Source organism: Peromyscus californicus, unplaced genomic scaffold, assembly GCF_007827085.1.
Source record: "Peromyscus californicus insignis strain IS unplaced genomic scaffold, ASM782708v3 Scaffold_23__1_contigs__length_62951481, whole genome shotgun sequence".
Classification (NCBI taxonomy): Eukaryota; Metazoa; Chordata; class Mammalia; order Rodentia; family Cricetidae; genus Peromyscus; species Peromyscus californicus.
This window is the reverse complement of record NW_026294534.1, coordinates 13,897,956-13,914,990: the sequence shown is the minus strand read 5'-3', so window position 1 is coordinate 13,914,990 and position 17,035 is coordinate 13,897,956. Positions and strand designations below refer to the sequence as shown.

At 40.9% G+C, this 17,035-nt stretch overlaps 2 protein-coding genes across 2 annotated transcripts; both read left to right on the top strand.

The window, feature by feature from the left end:
• The first annotated feature begins 1,618 nt into the window (after positions 1-1,618).
• On the top strand, positions 1,619-2,422 carry LOC128119361 (alpha-defensin 9-like). Its single transcript, XM_052752765.1, has 2 exons — positions 1,619-1,790; positions 2,313-2,422. The coding sequence occupies exons 1-2, from the start codon at positions 1,619-1,621 to the stop codon at positions 2,420-2,422; spliced, it is 282 nt and encodes a 93-aa protein (XP_052608725.1).
• Positions 2,423-12,741: 10,319 nt separating this feature from the next.
• On the top strand, positions 12,742-13,567 carry LOC128119452 (defensin alpha-like protein 1). The gene is made up of 2 exons (XM_052752838.1): positions 12,742-12,913; positions 13,488-13,567. Exons 1-2 carry the CDS (start codon positions 12,742-12,744, stop codon positions 13,565-13,567), a joined length of 252 nt encoding a protein of 83 aa, XP_052608798.1.
• Positions 13,568-17,035: the final 3,468 nt, after the last annotated feature.

Sequence of the window (17,035 nt, the reverse complement as noted above, 5' to 3'; positions counted from 1 at the left end):
AAATCTCCAGCAGAGTGTAAACTCACAAAGTAAAGATCTTTTTCCCCACAAGGCTCAGCAATTCCAGAAGTAGGATGACTTCGCACATGGAGGATTCTGGTCTCCATCTTCTCTGGTGTCCACATGAGCAGATAGATGTCTTTCTTCAAGTGAGACAGCTGCTGCCACCAGCATTCGGGAAGAAACAAAAGAGAGAATATAAAGTAACAAGAAAAGGAAAACTACGGTGCAAATCAAAACTTGATTGCCTAACTTAAAGGGGGCATTCTTCTTAAAGGTTACATTTTAATGGTTTGAAATACTCTGGGACATCAATGACAAATTCTGTGCTGAACACAGGCAAGAAGAGTGGAAAATGAAAAGACAATAAGATAAATCATTCAAATGAGCATGGTGGTCTTTCAGGTATGAAAACTTAGTGAGTGCTACTGAGGCCAACTCTGTGAAGACCAAGAAGACAGTGAGGGATGTGTCTGAAGTATAAGACATGCTTTTTGACTGATAGGCAATCCCCTTTGGCAATATGAAATATATATATATTTAAATATGTGAATATAAAATAGTATTCTTACTGCTTTGCTAGTCATTGCACACAGCTGTGACTAAAATTATTTTAGCAATTAAACAGTATTTATCAACATGTAAATATGAATGAGATAGCACTTATACTACCGGGACACACTATGCTGACTGAAATTAGTAGAATGTTCTGTATCTTTTGGCATATACATAGTGAGGGAAAATGGATAAAAATATGTACAGAACAGTGTTTGTATATGAATGACAGTGACTTCTTGGAGTAGAGGACTTCTTGGGATTGAGACAAAGACATAACTATCTCGATATTTTGAATGTTATTTCTTTTAGGTAATATCACAATTTCTAAAATTTAAAATAAAATGCAGAATCTGAGACATGAGCCACAGCACATCATTGGTTGGCTCCCATAGTGTGAAGAGGCACCTGGAATGCACTCATGAGATGTGTGCTGGTCACACAGGCTTCTTCAGAACAACCTGCTCTGGCTCCATTATGACCATCTCTGTCCCTCATCTCCTCTTGAGATCAATTCACCAGGGTCATCAAACTTTCTGTATAATGGCCCCAAAGGAAGAGATTCACAAGTCTTCCTCATGAGGGTGATAATACCCCAGCATCACTCAAAGAACTGGCTGTTCAAGCCACAGGTATTCAGGTCTGGTGCAGGGTCCACACTTTCTGAGAGCAGCAGGCTCCAACTTCAGAACACAGAAACCCTTGTTCCATTAATTTACTAACTTTTAAAATGCCTGCCTCTTTTCTTTCCTGACCACAGAAAGTTAAATATTCAAGCAGATGGGAAACAGGAGAAGATAGCAAGGCCCGTCATCATTATCAGCTGGAAGGGAGGGCTGTCACTGAACACACAGACCAACATCGTGATGGCAGCTGTGAGAACAGAGGAACATCAAAGGGATCTGGAGGGCAACAGTCTCTCCCAGTTCCCATCAGTGCATGCCCTCTCTAACAACAGGGCCGGTCTCTGCTCCTTCTCATGACAACCCTATAAATGCAGGCTGGATCCTCACTCCCCACACACAAGGCTCCTGCTCACCCTTCCTTCAGGTGACTCTCAGCCATGAAGACACTTGTCCTCCTCTCTGCCCTCATCCTGCTGGTCTTCCTGACCCAGATTGATGCTTTCCCAGAAGCAAGTGAGGGGGATAAAAATGAGGAGCAGGCAGGAGTAGAAGACCAGGATGTGTCCATCTCCTTTGGAGGCCCAGTAGGCGATGCTCTTCAAGATGCAGGTGAGTGGTGGTGCCCAGTATGATAGAGGGTTGGAGTCTCCTGAGAGACAGGTGAATGTGCCCTGGAATCCTGTCATAAGCTGAGAGATTCAGGTAAGTATCTCTGCTAATCCTCTAGGATCTTCCCCATCTTATTCATAGAAGTAAGAGTAAGAGTCAAAAAGTGTAATTGATTTTCTTTCTTTTTAAATTTTTTGATCTAAAAATTTGATAATTTTGGTATAGAAAGAAAAATCTGCTTTGCATAAAATAATAGATTTAGGAATCAAATGCCAGTGTGTGAATGTGTTGGTTCAAGAAGACACAAAAAGGTGAAGGAAGGTGAAATGCCTGTCAAGTTGTGCATGTGATCAACACTTGTTCAGTGTATCCAGTGTTTGGAGTTGATCATGGTGCTGGGTGTGATGTCACCAACACAAACAAACCTATTCTGTACCATCCATCATGCATCTTCATAGTATTTTACACTATTTCATACTGTTGGCTACCTTACTTAATGCCTGATGTTCTCTGTTTCCTCAGCCGCAAGAAAGGTGAAATGTCACTGCAGAAAAAATGGTTGCAGGCGTTCTGAACAAGTCTCTGGGACCTGCAACAAAGGTCCAGTACGCTATGTATTCTGCTGCCGCTGAGACCAGACACAAGTTCACCATGTGCTCTGAGACCTCATCATCTGCCCCTACTCTTGTACTTTGCCTCAATTGTTTTTCCTTCTCCAATAAATTTCCTTGCAGAAAAAGAATCTGTTTTTATGCTTCTTTGATGCCTTCTATGTGGCTTAGTCAGGACTCTTCTGAGCTATCTAGTAGAATCTGCAATGAATCCCTTATAAAAGATGTCTGGGGTCACTTATGTGTACTATCATATCATCTACAAATAGTGAAAGTTTGATTTCTTCCTTTCCAATTTGTATCCACTTGATCTTCTTTTGTTGTCTTGTTGCTCTAGCTAGAACTTCAAGTACTATATTGAATAAATATGGGGAGATTAGAGAGCCTTGTCTCTTTCCTTATTTTAGTGGAATTGCTTTGTGTTTCTCTCCATTTATTTTGATGTTGGCTCTCAGCTTGCTTTAAATTTCCTTTATTATGTTTACATAGGTTCCTTGTATTTCTGATCTCTCCAAGACCTTTATCATGAAGGGGTGTTGGTGTTTGTCAAAAGCCTTTCAGCATCTAATGAAATGAACATGTGGTTTTTTTCTTTCAGTTTGTTTATATGGTGTATTACATTGACAGATTTTCATATGTTGAACCATCTTTGCATCTCTACGATGAAGCATACTTGATCATGGTGGAAAATTTTTTTGATGTGTTCTTGGAGTCTATTCGCCAATATTTTATTGAATATTTTTGCATCAATGTTCATGAGGGAGATTGGTCTGTAGTTCTCTTTCTTTGTTGCACCTTTGTGTGGCTTGGGAATCAGAGTACCTGTAGCCTCATAAAAGGAGTTTGTTAACATTCCTTCTGTTTCTATTGTGTGGAACAATTTGAAGAGTATCGGTATTAACTCTTCTTTGAAGATCTGGTAGAATTCTGCACTGAAACCATCTGGTCCTGGGATTTTTTTGGTTGGGAGACTTTTAATGACCATTTCCTTGGGGGTTATTATACCATTTAAATAGTTTATCTGGTCTTGATTTAACTTTGATGTGTGGTACCTATCCAGAAAACTGTCCGTTTCTTTTAGATTTCCCAATTTTGTGGAGTACAAGTGTTTGAAGTATGACCTGATGATTCTCTGGATTTCCTTGTTGTCTGTTGCTATGTCTCCCTTTTCATTTCTGATTTTGTTAATTTGGATACTCTCTCTGCCTTTTGGTTAGTAGGGATAAGTTTTGTCTAACTTGTTGATTTTCTCAAAGAACCAACTTTGTTTCATTGATTCCTTGTATTGTTCTCTTTGTTTCTATTTTATTGATTTCAGCTCTCAATTTGATAATTTCCTGGCATCTATTCCTCCTGGGTGACTTTGCTTTTTGTTCTTTTGAGCTTTTAGGTGTGGTGTTAAGTCACTAGTGTGAGATTTCTCTGTGGGCATTTAGTGCTATGAATTTTTCTCTTAGCACTGCTTTCATAGTGTCCCATAAGTTTGGGTATGTAGTACATTCATTTTCTTTGAATTCTAGGAAGTCTTTAATTGCTTTCTTTATTTCTTCCTTGACCCATTGGTGATTCTGTTGAGCGCTATTCAGTTTCCATGAGTTGTAGGCTTTCTGTAATTTTTGTTGTTGTTGAAATCTAACTTTAAGCCATGGTGGTCTGACAGAATACAGGAAGTTATTCCAATTTTTTTTGTATATGTTGAGATTTGCTTTGTGACCAAGTATGTGGTCGATTTTAGAGAAGGCTCCATGGGGTCCTGAGAATAAGGTATATTCTTTTTTCTTAAGGTGAAATGTTCTGTAGAAATCTATTCAGTGCATTTGAGTCATACCATCTGATAGATTCCTTATTTCTCTGTTAAGTTTCTATCTGGCAGATCTGTCCATTGGTGAGAGTGGGGTGTTGATGTCTTCCACTATTTGTTGTTGTTGTTGTTGTATCGAGACAGGATTTCTCTGTGTAGTTTTGGTGCCTGTCCTGGATCTAGCTCTGTAGACCAGTCTGGCATTGAACTCACAGAGATCCACCTGGCTCTACCTTTTGAGTGCTGGGATTAAAGATGTGAGCCACTGCTGCCCGGCTAAAGTCTCCCACTATTAATGTGTGGAGTTTGATGTGATTTACACTTTAGTAGTGTTTCTTTTATATATGTGGGTGCCCTTATATTTGGGGCATAAATGATCAGACTTGAAACTTGATCTTGGTTGATTTTTCCTGTGATGAGTATGTAATATCCTTCCTGATCTCTTTTGATTGATTTTAGTTTGAAGTCTAGATATTAGAATAGCTACACCAGCTTGCTTCTTAACTGCATCTGATTGGAAAGTCTTTTCCCAGCCTTTTACTCTAATGTAGTGTCTGTCTTTGAAGCTGAGGTGTGCTTCTTGTATGTAGCAGAAGAATGGATCCTGTTACCATAGGCATTCTGTTAGCCTTTATCTTTTTATAGGTGAATCAAGTCCATTGATATTAGGGGATATTAATAACCAGTGATTGTTAATTCCTATTATCTTTTAGTACTAGTGTGTGTGTACTTCCCTTCTTTGGGATTTGCTGCTGTGGGGTTTTCTATTGTCTGTGTTTTTTGGGTGCATCTGATTTCCTTAGGTTAAAGTTTACCTTCTAGTGTTTTCTGTAGGTCTAGGTTTGTGGATAGGTATTGCTTAAATTTGGTTTTGTCTTGGAATGTCTTGTTCATTCTGTCTATGGTGATAGAAAGTTTTGCTGGGTATAGTAGTCTAGGCTGGCATGCATGGTCTCTTAGTGTCTGCATTACATCTGTCCAGTTCCTTCTGGATTTCAGTCTCCATTGAGAAGTCAGGTCTTATTATGATGGGTCTGCCTTTATAAGTCACTTGGTCTTTTTCCTTTGCTGCCTCTAATATTCTTTCCTTATTCTTTATGTTTAGGGGTTTAATTATTATGAGACAAGGGGACTTTTTTGGTGAGGCTAGTCTGTTTGGAGTTTTATAGGCTTCTTGTATCTTCATAGGTATTTCCTTCTTTAAGTTGGGAAAGTTTTCTTCAATGATTTTGTTGAATATATGTTCTGTGCCTCTGAGTTGGTATTCTTCTCCTTCTTCTATCCCTATTATTCTTAGATTTGGCCTTTCATGGTGTCCCAGATTTCCTGGATGTTTTGTTTTATGACTTTTTTGGCTTTGGTGTTTTCTTTGACTGACAAATCTATTTTCTCTATTGTATTCTCTACACTAGAGATTCTCTCTTCCATTTCTTGTATTCTGTTGGTTATGCTTGCATCTGTACTTCCTGTTCATTTACTCAGATTTTCTATTTCCATCATTCCCTCTGTTTGTGTCTTCTTCATTGTTTCCATTTCAAATTTCAGATCTTACACTGTTTCCTTCACCTGTTTAATTGCTCTTTCATGGTTTTTGGCTTTCAGGGATTTATTGATTTCCTCCAATTTTTTTGTTTGTCTTTTTCTCAATTCTAAATTTCTAAATTCTTTAAGGGAATTTTTCCTTTCCTCTTTAAAGGCCTCTATCATCCTCATAAAGTTATTTGTAAGGTCACTTTCTTCTGTTTCTTTTTTTGTTGTGATGACCAGGTCTTGCTGTTGCAGAAATGCTAGTTTCTGGTGATGCCATATTGTTCTTTATGTTGTTGTATGTATTTTTGCACTGGAGTCACCCATCTCTTCCTTCAATAGATGTAAAAGGTGGCTGTGTCTGAGTGAGCTCTTCTTGGTCCAATCTGTGCTTGTTGTGTCTGTGTCTCAGGGGGCTAATTTTGGAGCTGGTGTATTCTGTGTCTCAGGGAGCCACTGACCTCACAGGAGAATGGGTAGATTTGGGGTAGGGCATGAGACTTGCAATGAAGGTCTAGTATACTCCATATTCTGTTGCCACTAAGACCAGAGACAAGATCACCATGTGCTCTAAGACTTCATGAACTGTCATTACCCTGTACTCAACCTCTGTACCTGGGTTTTCTTTCTGGGTCCCACCAAGCCCAGGCAGTCCTTTAGCCCACTTATAATATATACACACAGATGTTTATATTATTTAAACTGTTTGGCCTAATGTCTTAGGCTTCTTGTTAACTGTTCTTATATCTTAAATTAATCCATATTTATAAATCTATATATTGCAATGTGGCTCGTGGCTTACCAGCATCTTCACATGCTGCTTTTCATGGTTGCAGCTGGCAGTGTCTACCTCCGCCATCCTGTTCTCTCAATTCCCCTCTCTGTTAGTCCCATCTTATACTTCCTGCCTGGCCACTGGCCAATCAGTGTTTTATTTATTGACCAATCAGAGCAACAGATTTGACATACAGACCATCCCACAGCTCTTCTCCTTTTCTTTTTTTTAATAAATGAAGGTTTTAGTCCAGCTTGTAGTCCAGAAACCTCTTTTGTTTTGTACTAGCAAAGGCTTAATCCACCATGCAACTTAATGTGTCACTTGCAGAGGCCTCATTCCTGCCATACTGCAGGTTGAGCTCACATGCCAGGAACCCTCCATAGAAGATAGTAGCTCAAACACGCAGGCTGCCTCTAACTTGAAAGAGAAAACTAGGAACTGTTTTTAGCTCCATTTTAGTATCGTTTTAGAAAGGTTTTAGGTGGAAACTCTTGCCAACACGTTGGGCTCCATTTGTAGCTGGAGTTTTCTCTCCAGGTCCTGCCATCTCCAGCAGTCCCTTAGCCCACTTACAAAATAAACATACAGACGCTTATGCTATTTAAACTGTTTGGCCTAATGTCTCAGGCTTCTAGTTAACTGTTCTTATATCTTAAATTAATCCATTTTTATAAATCTATACCTTGCCATGTGGCTCATGGCTTATCAGCATCTTCACATGCTGCTTGTCATGGGTGTGACTAGCAGTGTCTACCTCCGCCTTCCTGTTCTCTCAATTCTCCTCTCTGTTAGTCCTGCCTTATACTTCCTGCCTGGCCACTGGCCAATCAGTGTTTTATTTATTGACCAATCAGAACAAGAGATTTGGCATACAGACCATCCCACAGCAAGCCTCAATTGTTTTTCCTTCTCCAATAAATTTCCTTGCAGAAAAAGAATCTGTTTTTAATGTTTCTTTCATACTTTCCATGTGGCTTTGTCAGGACTCTTCAAAGCTATCTAGCAGAATCTGAAATGAATCCCTAATAAAAGAAGTCTGGGTTACATTTAGTAGACATTTCAAGGGTAAACAGGAGTTTAGATACAAAGTCACATTTAGTGATTCTGCTCTACCTCCTTCTCCTGTCTGTCAACTCTACTGTCCTTTAGATGGGACTCACCTTCATAAACATGTCCCACATTTCCAGGATCCATTCTTCTATTGGAGGACATTGAGGTTGTTTCCACTTTCTAGATAGTGTGAACACAGCAGCAATGAACATGACTAAGCAAGTATCTGTGGAGTAGGATGTTGAGTCCTTTGGGCATTTTCCAAGGAGTGTTTCTGCTGTGCCATATGGAGAGTTCCTTATAGTCTTTGAGAAGTCTGCACACTGATTTCCACAGTTCCTGCACCAATTTGCCATCTTGCAATCCCACCAAGAGTGAATGAGAGCTCCCCTTTCCCTACATCCTCACTCATATTTGATGTTCATTGTTTTCTTGATCTTAGCTGTTCTGACTGGGTTTAGATGAAACTTCTGAGTACTTTCAATGTATGTTTCTCTAACTGTTAATAATGTTATAATTCTTAGCAATTTTTATTAGCTCTTTGAAATTTCCAACAACCTATTAATCTGTTGGGATAATACTTATCTCTCCCCAAACTCTTCCCAGATCTACCCCCTTTCTTACCTAACCAAGTTCATATCTTTTTTAAAAAATTTTTATCTAGAGCAATTTGTGCTGCCCATATGTTTTTAGATGTGAGATTTTTCACATGACCAATTTACCAGGGGTTACACTCAGAAAGAACCATTCCCTTCTCTAATTAACTAAGAATAGGATAATTACTAGGGGTGGGATTTTTATACCCAACTCCCAAGTTCATGCTGGAATCTGGTCTGATTTGGGCTTGCACAGCCATACCACTCTGAACATTCCTGATTTCATTTTAGGCATTTTAATTTTTTTTTCTGAGCTCTCTGTTCAGATCCATAGCTCATTTCCAACTGGGTGGTTTTCTTAACTGTTTTATTTTATCCTTTTAATTTTGTTTATGCTGGATAATAACCCTTATCAGATGTATAGCTTGCAAAGGGTCTTTCCCACACTGTGACCTTCCTCTTTATTGGACTGATTACTAATTTTATTGGCTATAGGGAAGGATTTTTGTTTTATAATGTCCTATTGTCAGTTGTTGGCCTAAATCCTAAGTGGTTACTCCTGGACACACAGACATATAAGAAATATTACATGGAGTCTGTTACACATGCATGTATGTATTTGTATGCATTTTAATTCATGTCCATGGATATATACATAATAATTACAACTAAAGAAGTGGTAGTAAGTTTGGGAAGGGATGTGGGAGGAACTGGAAGGGTGGAAGAGGGCCAGAAGCAGAGTAGATGCAGTGTTGTTCATGTACGTGATTCTCAAGAAAATGTTTAAAATAAAACTGAAGTTTAAAACATCATATCCAACGCAGATTCTGTTAGAGACCTCATCAAATTCTGCATATCTCATACATACTGTGCCCAAAGGACTGTCCTCCAGAAGCCCCGTTATAAGCTCCATCCACTGTCTTTTCCTCCAGCCTGTGTTTAGTGCAATACTGGCCACCTGGAAGACCTCCTGCTTATAATCTACAACAAACAGAATTCTGGCCACATAAACAAACTCCCTCATAGGGTAGTGATGAGGATACCCTTTTAATATTAAATACATTTGACTTGCCATATCTTCATTTTCCTATTGTTTACACTTTCTTCTCTCTTCCTTTCTGCATCATGGGGTCAAGAGCCCTGTATCAGCTATCTTCTCCATGGAAGAGCCAGTTGCTTGATGTGCATGAAGGACCAGATTGAGGTGGAATTTCTGTGTCCTCAAGACCACAGTTTCAGACACTTCACCCACACCCTGCCTTGCATGTAGTGGTATTTGCTTCACCCATGACTTTGGGCTATATGGCCCAAAGTGGTGCTTCCTATCATTGTATATGACCTCTTGTAAGGAGTTGGAGAAGGGTCACATGCTCTTTTTCTTCCTGCTCCTGCCTGGGAGGTGGATTAGCTCCCAGTCCGATCAGAGGACAACTTCTGCTTTCTACTCCATTCTGTAATCATGAGTGTATTTGCTCAATTTATATCTTAATACATTCTGTTACCCACTTACTAGACTCATGTGGATTGATCATAAAAAGTGGCGCCCACATGACAAAAAGACCCCACACTCCCTGTAGCTTCTGTCCACAGCCTCTGTGGCAGCTGCAGCAGTTGGCTCAGAGGCTTGTATGCTCACTGCAGGTCAACCACACTAGCACCTCCAGAGCTACTGGGTCCCAACCACATACATCTGAGCCCCTTGTGTCCCTACTGGGGCTACTTGCGTGACCAAACCTGAAAGTACTCAGGTGGCTGCTGGTGAGTTTCTCTGCCCTGCAGGGCCTGCACAGCTCAAACCCCCCAGGAAGAGCCTGACCCCTGCTCAGGTGAACAGCAGCAGCCCCAGGGACAGGTAGAGCCTGTTGACTAGGCAGCTCATGCAGCATGAGTCAATCAATCACTCTCTGGTCAGGTGCCTCACAAGGCGGCAGCTCTGGTAGCCACTGCCAGAAGCACATGCCTTCTTCAGCAGATAGAGCACCAGAGAAACGTGCCCACACTAGTAGTCCATGCTTTTAGTGTCCAGATCAGGTCACAGTTCCTCTCCTGTTTAGAGATTCCCAGCACACTGTTCCCTTTACTTTTAAAATGGTTCAGTGTAGCAACTGCCAATTCCAGGACACCCTAGGACAATGCTCTTGTGAGCTTACCTGCCTATGCTCTTGAGAGCATGCCCCCACCCCCCTGCACCTGCCTACCCACCCACAGGCTTCCACCACTCTGGCTGAGTTCAGTCCCAGCTGTGAGCCAGCCTGCAAACACTGTCATCAGCCCTACAGCACCAACCAGACAGGCGGCTCCTGCCAGGTGTGTGACTGCACCTGAGCGCTTCCAGCTCATTGGTGTATTGCCTCATTGTCGTATACAGTCTGTTGTGGTCCCAGCAACCCTATCTAGTGCTCAGGGGTTGCCTGGGTAAGTGCTTAATTCATAGGAACCATTCAGGGACCACAGTCAGCTTGCATCAGGCCTGCTTTAGTGCTACACCAGTGTCACCTTCTGGCCAAACAGTGCTACTACACCCAAAAAACTCATTACAATCAAGAATTTCATTCCAGGTAAGAGTACTTGATAATTTTACACCTTAAAGCTGATTAATAATAATAATAATAATAATAATAATAACAATAATAATAAAATTAATAAAATTTTCCTTACAAATTTTGAATATTTCTCAAAGCATGGCAGAAAATATTACCTCAAATGAATTTAAAAACTTTTTTGCTTGTATGATGAATGAAATTTTACAGGAAATATATGACTTTCCTGGGACAGATTTGGTATGCACCATTTTGGCATTTACCATAATAATTCACACAGCACTGAAAACTTGTTTAATAATAATAACAAAGATGAGTTCCAGGAAAGGCGCAAAGCTACACAGAGAAACCCTGTCTCGAAAAACCAAAAAAAAAAAAAGAGGTCACATACAATGGCAGGAAGCACCACCTCCTTTGGGCCATATAGCCCAAGGTCATGGGTGGAGCAAATACCACTATGCATGCATGTATAGGGATTTGATGTGATTCATTGAATTCCTCCAGTCTTTGGGCTGAAAACAATCAATGCATATATATATATATATATATATATATATATATATATATATATATATATATGTGTGTGTGTGTGTGTGTGTGTGTGTGTGTGTGTGTGTGTGTATGTATGTGTGTATATATGTATGTATATATATACACACACATATATACATATATGTATATGGATAGTGTATTGAGACACGGTTTCTTTTTCCAGTCCTGGTTGTCCTGGAACTCACTTTGTAGATCAGGCTGGTCTCCAACTCATAGAAATCACCTGCCTCTGCCTTCCAAGTGCTGGGATTAAGGGTATGTGCCACCACTACCCAGCTAGATAATTTAAAAATAAATTTTCTAAGTTGATAGGCAAAAATTGGCATTCCACTGAAGTGCTATTTGCATTTTTTGTATGAGTTAGTGCTCCATTTGCATGGAAAGAATAATTTGCAGTTCCTGGTATACTGTTGTTATTGCTCATTTTGCATTTTGGTTAATATGTAATATTAATAGCTCTTCATAAATTTGATGAATTAGCACTGTTTCCTAGGTTTTACAAAATTTTTGAAAGCTTGTAATTTTTTCTGGCTTTAATTCCATAGTACATAAATCCTCTATTGCTCCCACTGACTTTTGTAAACCTAGAATCTCTGTATTAGTGATTTCCTGGCATAAACAAATGCCTTCCAAATCATGTCCTGAGTCAAGGTCTTTCTCTCCAGCAGCGTTTCATGAATGTTGTCATTCTGACATAAACATCACGTGCATTCGCCCAGCAAGTGCAGAGGAAACAGGACTGGAGATGGCACTGATGAGTCAGAGATCGCAAAGTGACTGGTGACACCTTCCTGGGCTCTTCCTGCTTCTTCTCTGCCCTTCTGTGCCACAACCTTCTTTCCATCCTCAGCCAGCACATAAGTCTTTTCATCAAAGATCCAAAGTTGATCCTGGACTATTACCTCTCATCTTGACCTGACCAATTTGTGTGCTCAGGATGCCAGATTGTTTCCTGTGCTTCAAAGACATTCAGACTGATGCTCACCGCAGTGTGGAACCCCAAGATGGGTCACAGCTTTCAGTACTTGATTCTCCTTGCAGTCGCCGTGTAGACACAACACCAACGTTTCTGTCTTTGTTTCTGACTTTTTATTAAAATTATTCTTTTTGTACAATATACTCTGATCACAGTTTTCCCTCTCAAATCTCCTCACAGATCCTCTCCACAACTCCAATGTGATGTGCCCTCCCTCTGTCTTGAAAATGAGCAGGCAAATAAAACAAACAAACAAACAAGAATAATTATCATTATCAGCTGGAAGGGAGAGCTGTCACTGAACACACAGAACAACATCTTGATGGGCAGCTGTGAGAACAGAGGAACATCAAAGGGATCTTGAAGGCAACAGTCTCTCCCAGTTCCCATCAGTGCATGCCCTCTCTAACTACAGGACCTGTCTCTGCTCCTTCTCATGACAGCCCTATAAATGCAGGTTGGCTCCTCACTCACCACACACTGGGCTCCTGCTCACCCTTCCTCCAGGTGACTCTCAGCCATGAAGACACTTGTCCTCCTCTCTGCCCTTGTCCTGCTGGCCTACCTGACCCAGGCTGATCCTTTCCCAGAAGCAACTGAGGAGACTAAAAATGAGGATCAGCCAGGGGTAGAGGACCAGAATGTGTCCATCTCCTTTGGAGGCCCAGAAGGCTCTGCTCTTCAAGATGCAGGTGAGTGGTGGTGTCCAGTATGATAGTGGGTTGGAGTCTCCTGAGAGAGGGCTGAAGATGTGCCTCGGAATCCTGTCAAGAGCAATCTGGCTTCCTTATAAACTTTGTTTTACTTCCTTCTCTTTCTTATTCATATCAGTAACAGTGAGATTGGAGTAAGTCAATTGATTTTCTTTCTCATAAGGCTTTTGCTCAAAAAATACACTTTGAGCCGGGCGGTGGTGGCGCACGCCTTTAATCCCAGCACTCAGGAGGCAGAGCCAGGCGGATCTCTGTGAGTTTGAGGCCAGCCTGGACTACCAAGTGAGTTCCAGGACAGGCGCAAAGCTACACAGAGAAACCCTGTCTTGAAAAACCAAAAAAAAAAAAAAAAAAAAAATACACTTTGGAATTTTACTAGAATGTAGAGCAATATACTGAGTAGATCCTTTTGAACAAAATGAGTAGTAGTCTTAGGTAAAAGGAGAAAAAATTTTCTTTGTCTGAGAGAACTTCAAATCGTGTAAGAGTTCACTCAGGTATATGAACAGTGAGAAAAGGAGCATAAAATTTAAATGATTCTGCAAAATAATAGAACGCATCAGTGGGTCCCAAAACACATGTGTTCTGCTGCAGCTGAGCATGGAAAGCAGAAACAACAAGATGACCATCTGAGGCCCGAGAGAGGCCTCTGATTTCCACTGTCCTTGTGTTTCTCCTTTGTCCCAATAAACTGCTTGCATTATGCTCCCCTTGTGTTTGCATTCTTTGGTATTTGCTATAAGGCTCAGTCAGGACTCTGGATATCAGGTACCAGAACCTTAAGTAAACCTTTGCAATTGAATAAATAATTTAGTTTTTACTTACAAAATACTAACTCCAAATACTAACCGTTTTAAGAATGATCCCAGGGTACAGACACAAAGTGTAAAGATAGCTCAGAGTGTTAATAATCTTTCTCTCTTGAGTTTTGACTCTGCCTTCATGTAGATTCAACTCACTCTTGAAGACATTGCCTACATGTTAAGAAAAACTACAGCTTTGAGCTTCAGGTTTATACAGTCCTAATATCTTAACTTTTCAGAGAGCCACTGTCTCCTTAGAAAGTGTTAAAGTTTAAGGAAAAGGAGTAGTATAATTTGGGGAGTCAGAGATAGAAAATACCCACATCCAAAAACACCTCATGATAGCTAATTATAGGTGCCAGGCTTTGGGGACCACAGTGCCCAGATATCTGGCTAAACACTGCTCTGGGAGTAAGTTTTGTTAAATAAGGTCAATGTTTAATTGATGAAATTTGAGAAAAGCAGACCTTTCTCTACCATGTGGACTGGCCGTTTCCAACAGTTCGAAGCCTGCGTAGCATGAAGGCTCTCTGGGGGGAGAGTGGGTTCTCTCAGTGGAGAGTTTTTCAGCTTGAATTGCACGTGCTCCCTGAAATTCCAGGTCAGAGGGCCTTGGGTTCTTTGTGAATTTCAAACAAATTAGGTACGTCTAGCCTATTACCCCTGGACTCAGAAGTGGAAGTAATGATGCAAGGGAGAAAGGGGTCTTAATCAGTGTGTCCACATCACAAAGACAAGGGGACCAGGCATACCCAACTCATCTTTGGGTTGCTGACACTAACTTCAGTCTTGCTCAGAGGAAGAGTTGGGAAAGAAAGTAAGAGGTGTGCATAATGTTAGTCTTAGACTGTGGTCCATTTGATCACTGTCTCCATCCTCATTCTGGAAGGTTCTGGAAGGTGGCTCTGGAGAAGTCATCATCACAGTCATTGCCTGTGGGGGCAATATTTCCCAGAGATGCATTTCATATCAGGTGAGGAGAAACCTCAACATGAGGAGATCTGACTATAAGACCTGCTGTTTCTCAAATCCAAGGTGACTTGATTTACAGCGATGACTAGAGACTTCTGTGTGCCTTGAAGGGCTGGCTGTACAGCCTGAGAGTAAAATCCTTTACTTGCTCTTGGTGCAGTGTCTTTAGTCATAAGTAGGGAAGATTACCCGCTTTAGATGAATATTCCTTAAATGATTGACATGCTTGCCCACTGAGCTGAGCAGGAATCTGGCTCAAAGTAAGAGAGACAGATACAAAAGGAAGGCAGAGATGCCTAGTGTTATCTTGCTTTTAGCTCCCCATCAAGCATCTGCAGGTCCAAGTGAAGAATGGGTGCCTCCCAGTCAAAGTTCTTGGTCTCAATTATGCAACCCTTTCCTGGGGCTCTAGCCTGCTAGCCTCCCCCCCTGCAGACCTTACACTTTTTGTATTCCCACAATCTCATGTCTAATTCCCCCAATAAAGGAACTGGTTCTGTTTCTCTGGAGAACCCTGACCTATACACATTTAGTCCTAAGCAAATGACATGAGGACACAGTGGTAGGGTTCACCCACAGGGCTGTCAGATTCTGAATGGTCCATCCTGTGAGATAGTCCACAGGATTCTCCAAGTTTCCCACATCCACTTCCTTCCCAGAAATTTAATCAAAGTCTACAGATGAGGTTTGGTAATAACAACACAGATCGCACAAGCCTGTATTTCACTTCAGACTTACATAGAGACAAGCTGGGCCAAAGAATGGACAAAAGCTGAAGTTTTCATGTTAAAAAGCAAAGTACCAGGTCCCTGAAACCCTGGGTATCAAGAAGGTGGGCTGTAGTTGGGAGCAGAGAGATGAAAGATTCTTGGGAGGCAGTGAATTGCGGGATTTGTAGACTGACTTGGGAGAGAGCCCCAGATACCACTTTTAGACAGCCCCAGCATGAGGCGATGAGTGTCAGAATGTCTCTGAAGCCTTGGCTGGCCAGTGACTGAGTGGCCACCCTTGCGTTCATCCCGAGATACCCGTGTGGAGTGAACACACTTCTCTTTACTCAGCTCTCACCTCCCACCTGAGATTGGAGGGTGAAATCAATAGAATGATGGAGGAAACTTACATGGAGCGTGGGCCTACTGTGCTCAGTGTTGCATCATCATTATTCTTACTGAAAGGAGATGAGAGAAGTGCAAGAAATAGTGAGATGAGCAAGGGGAGGGCAGGGAAAGGTTGAGAATTGAAGAAGGTCAGTGACATGGATACTTGTTTCCCAGAAACCCAGGTCACTCCCTTGATAAAATGTGTATCTAATTGAAAATAATGAGAAAATGCAAGTCCCTCTGGCTTTCAGCATGGACTAAAACAATGAATCATGACCAGGAATGTGAGCACCACTCTAGGTGAATCACAGGGGTAAAGGTAATGTTTATTTAAGCATAGTGAAGTATTATTATATATATATATATATATATATATATATATATATATATATCAAATGGGTGTAGGTGGGAGGCTAATAGCTATATTACACAAGCTTCAAGAAAAGTTGGGCCAAATTTTACCTGATCAAATTGTGCATCAAATTCAATGATTCCCAGGCAGGAACTTCAAAGGGTACCTGGGTATTAGAGAGAGGCATAAGGAAGGTACACAGTGTGTTTTAATCAAAAGGGACAGGGGTGAGTCTGAAGAATAAGGAGGGAGACTTTAGAGGCCATGCTCTGTTCTATCAGTAGGGGACAGCAAAATACCTCAGCATGTTTGTAGGACTTAGGGGAGCTAGGCCTGTTTCTTGAAGTGGCCTTCCTATATACTCTCCAAATATTTCATCCAAATGTCACAGACTCCACTGAAGACCAGATGCTTTTAGAGAAAACAGTGGGATTCAAGTCCCCAAAGAACCAGTCCTTATTACTATCAGGCCCCAGCTGCCACCCACCTCTGCTCCACAGCTGTACTCTGTGAGCAGGGCTGCTCACTACTTCTAGGCAGCTGTCCTTTTTTTCTTTACTTATATCTGCCCTCTTATTTGCTAAGCTATAAATTTTATTTCAGTGCATACCAATGGTCTTGTTTTATTGTTCTATTCAATAAACATAAAATTTTAGATCAATAAATATGATCAAAATATAACAGAGAAAGGCAAAACTGTATCTGTGCAAATATCTGTTCCTTTTTCTTGCTTTTTTTTTAAACTTTAATTTATTATTAGTGCTATGAGGGGAATTACATGGAGGTCAAAGTTCAACTTTACGGAGTCAATTTTCTCCTTCCATTTTATGTGTGCTTCAGGAATCAAACCTGAATCACTAAGGTTGGTGGCAAG

Excerpts from the sequence above, each read along its gene's own strand:
- LOC128119452 (XM_052752838.1), top strand. The coding sequence starts at position 12,742 with ATGAAGACACTTGTCCTCCTCTCTGCCCTTGTCCTGCTGGCCTACCTG. Across the intron at positions 12,914-13,487 it reads CTCTGCTCTTCAAGATGCAG|AACGCATCAGTGGGTCCCAA; the intron begins GTGAGTGGTGGT and ends GCAAAATAATAG.
- LOC128119361 (XM_052752765.1), top strand. The coding sequence starts at position 1,619 with ATGAAGACACTTGTCCTCCTCTCTGCCCTCATCCTGCTGGTCTTCCTG. Across the intron at positions 1,791-2,312 it reads CGATGCTCTTCAAGATGCAG|CCGCAAGAAAGGTGAAATGT; the intron begins GTGAGTGGTGGT and ends CTGTTTCCTCAG.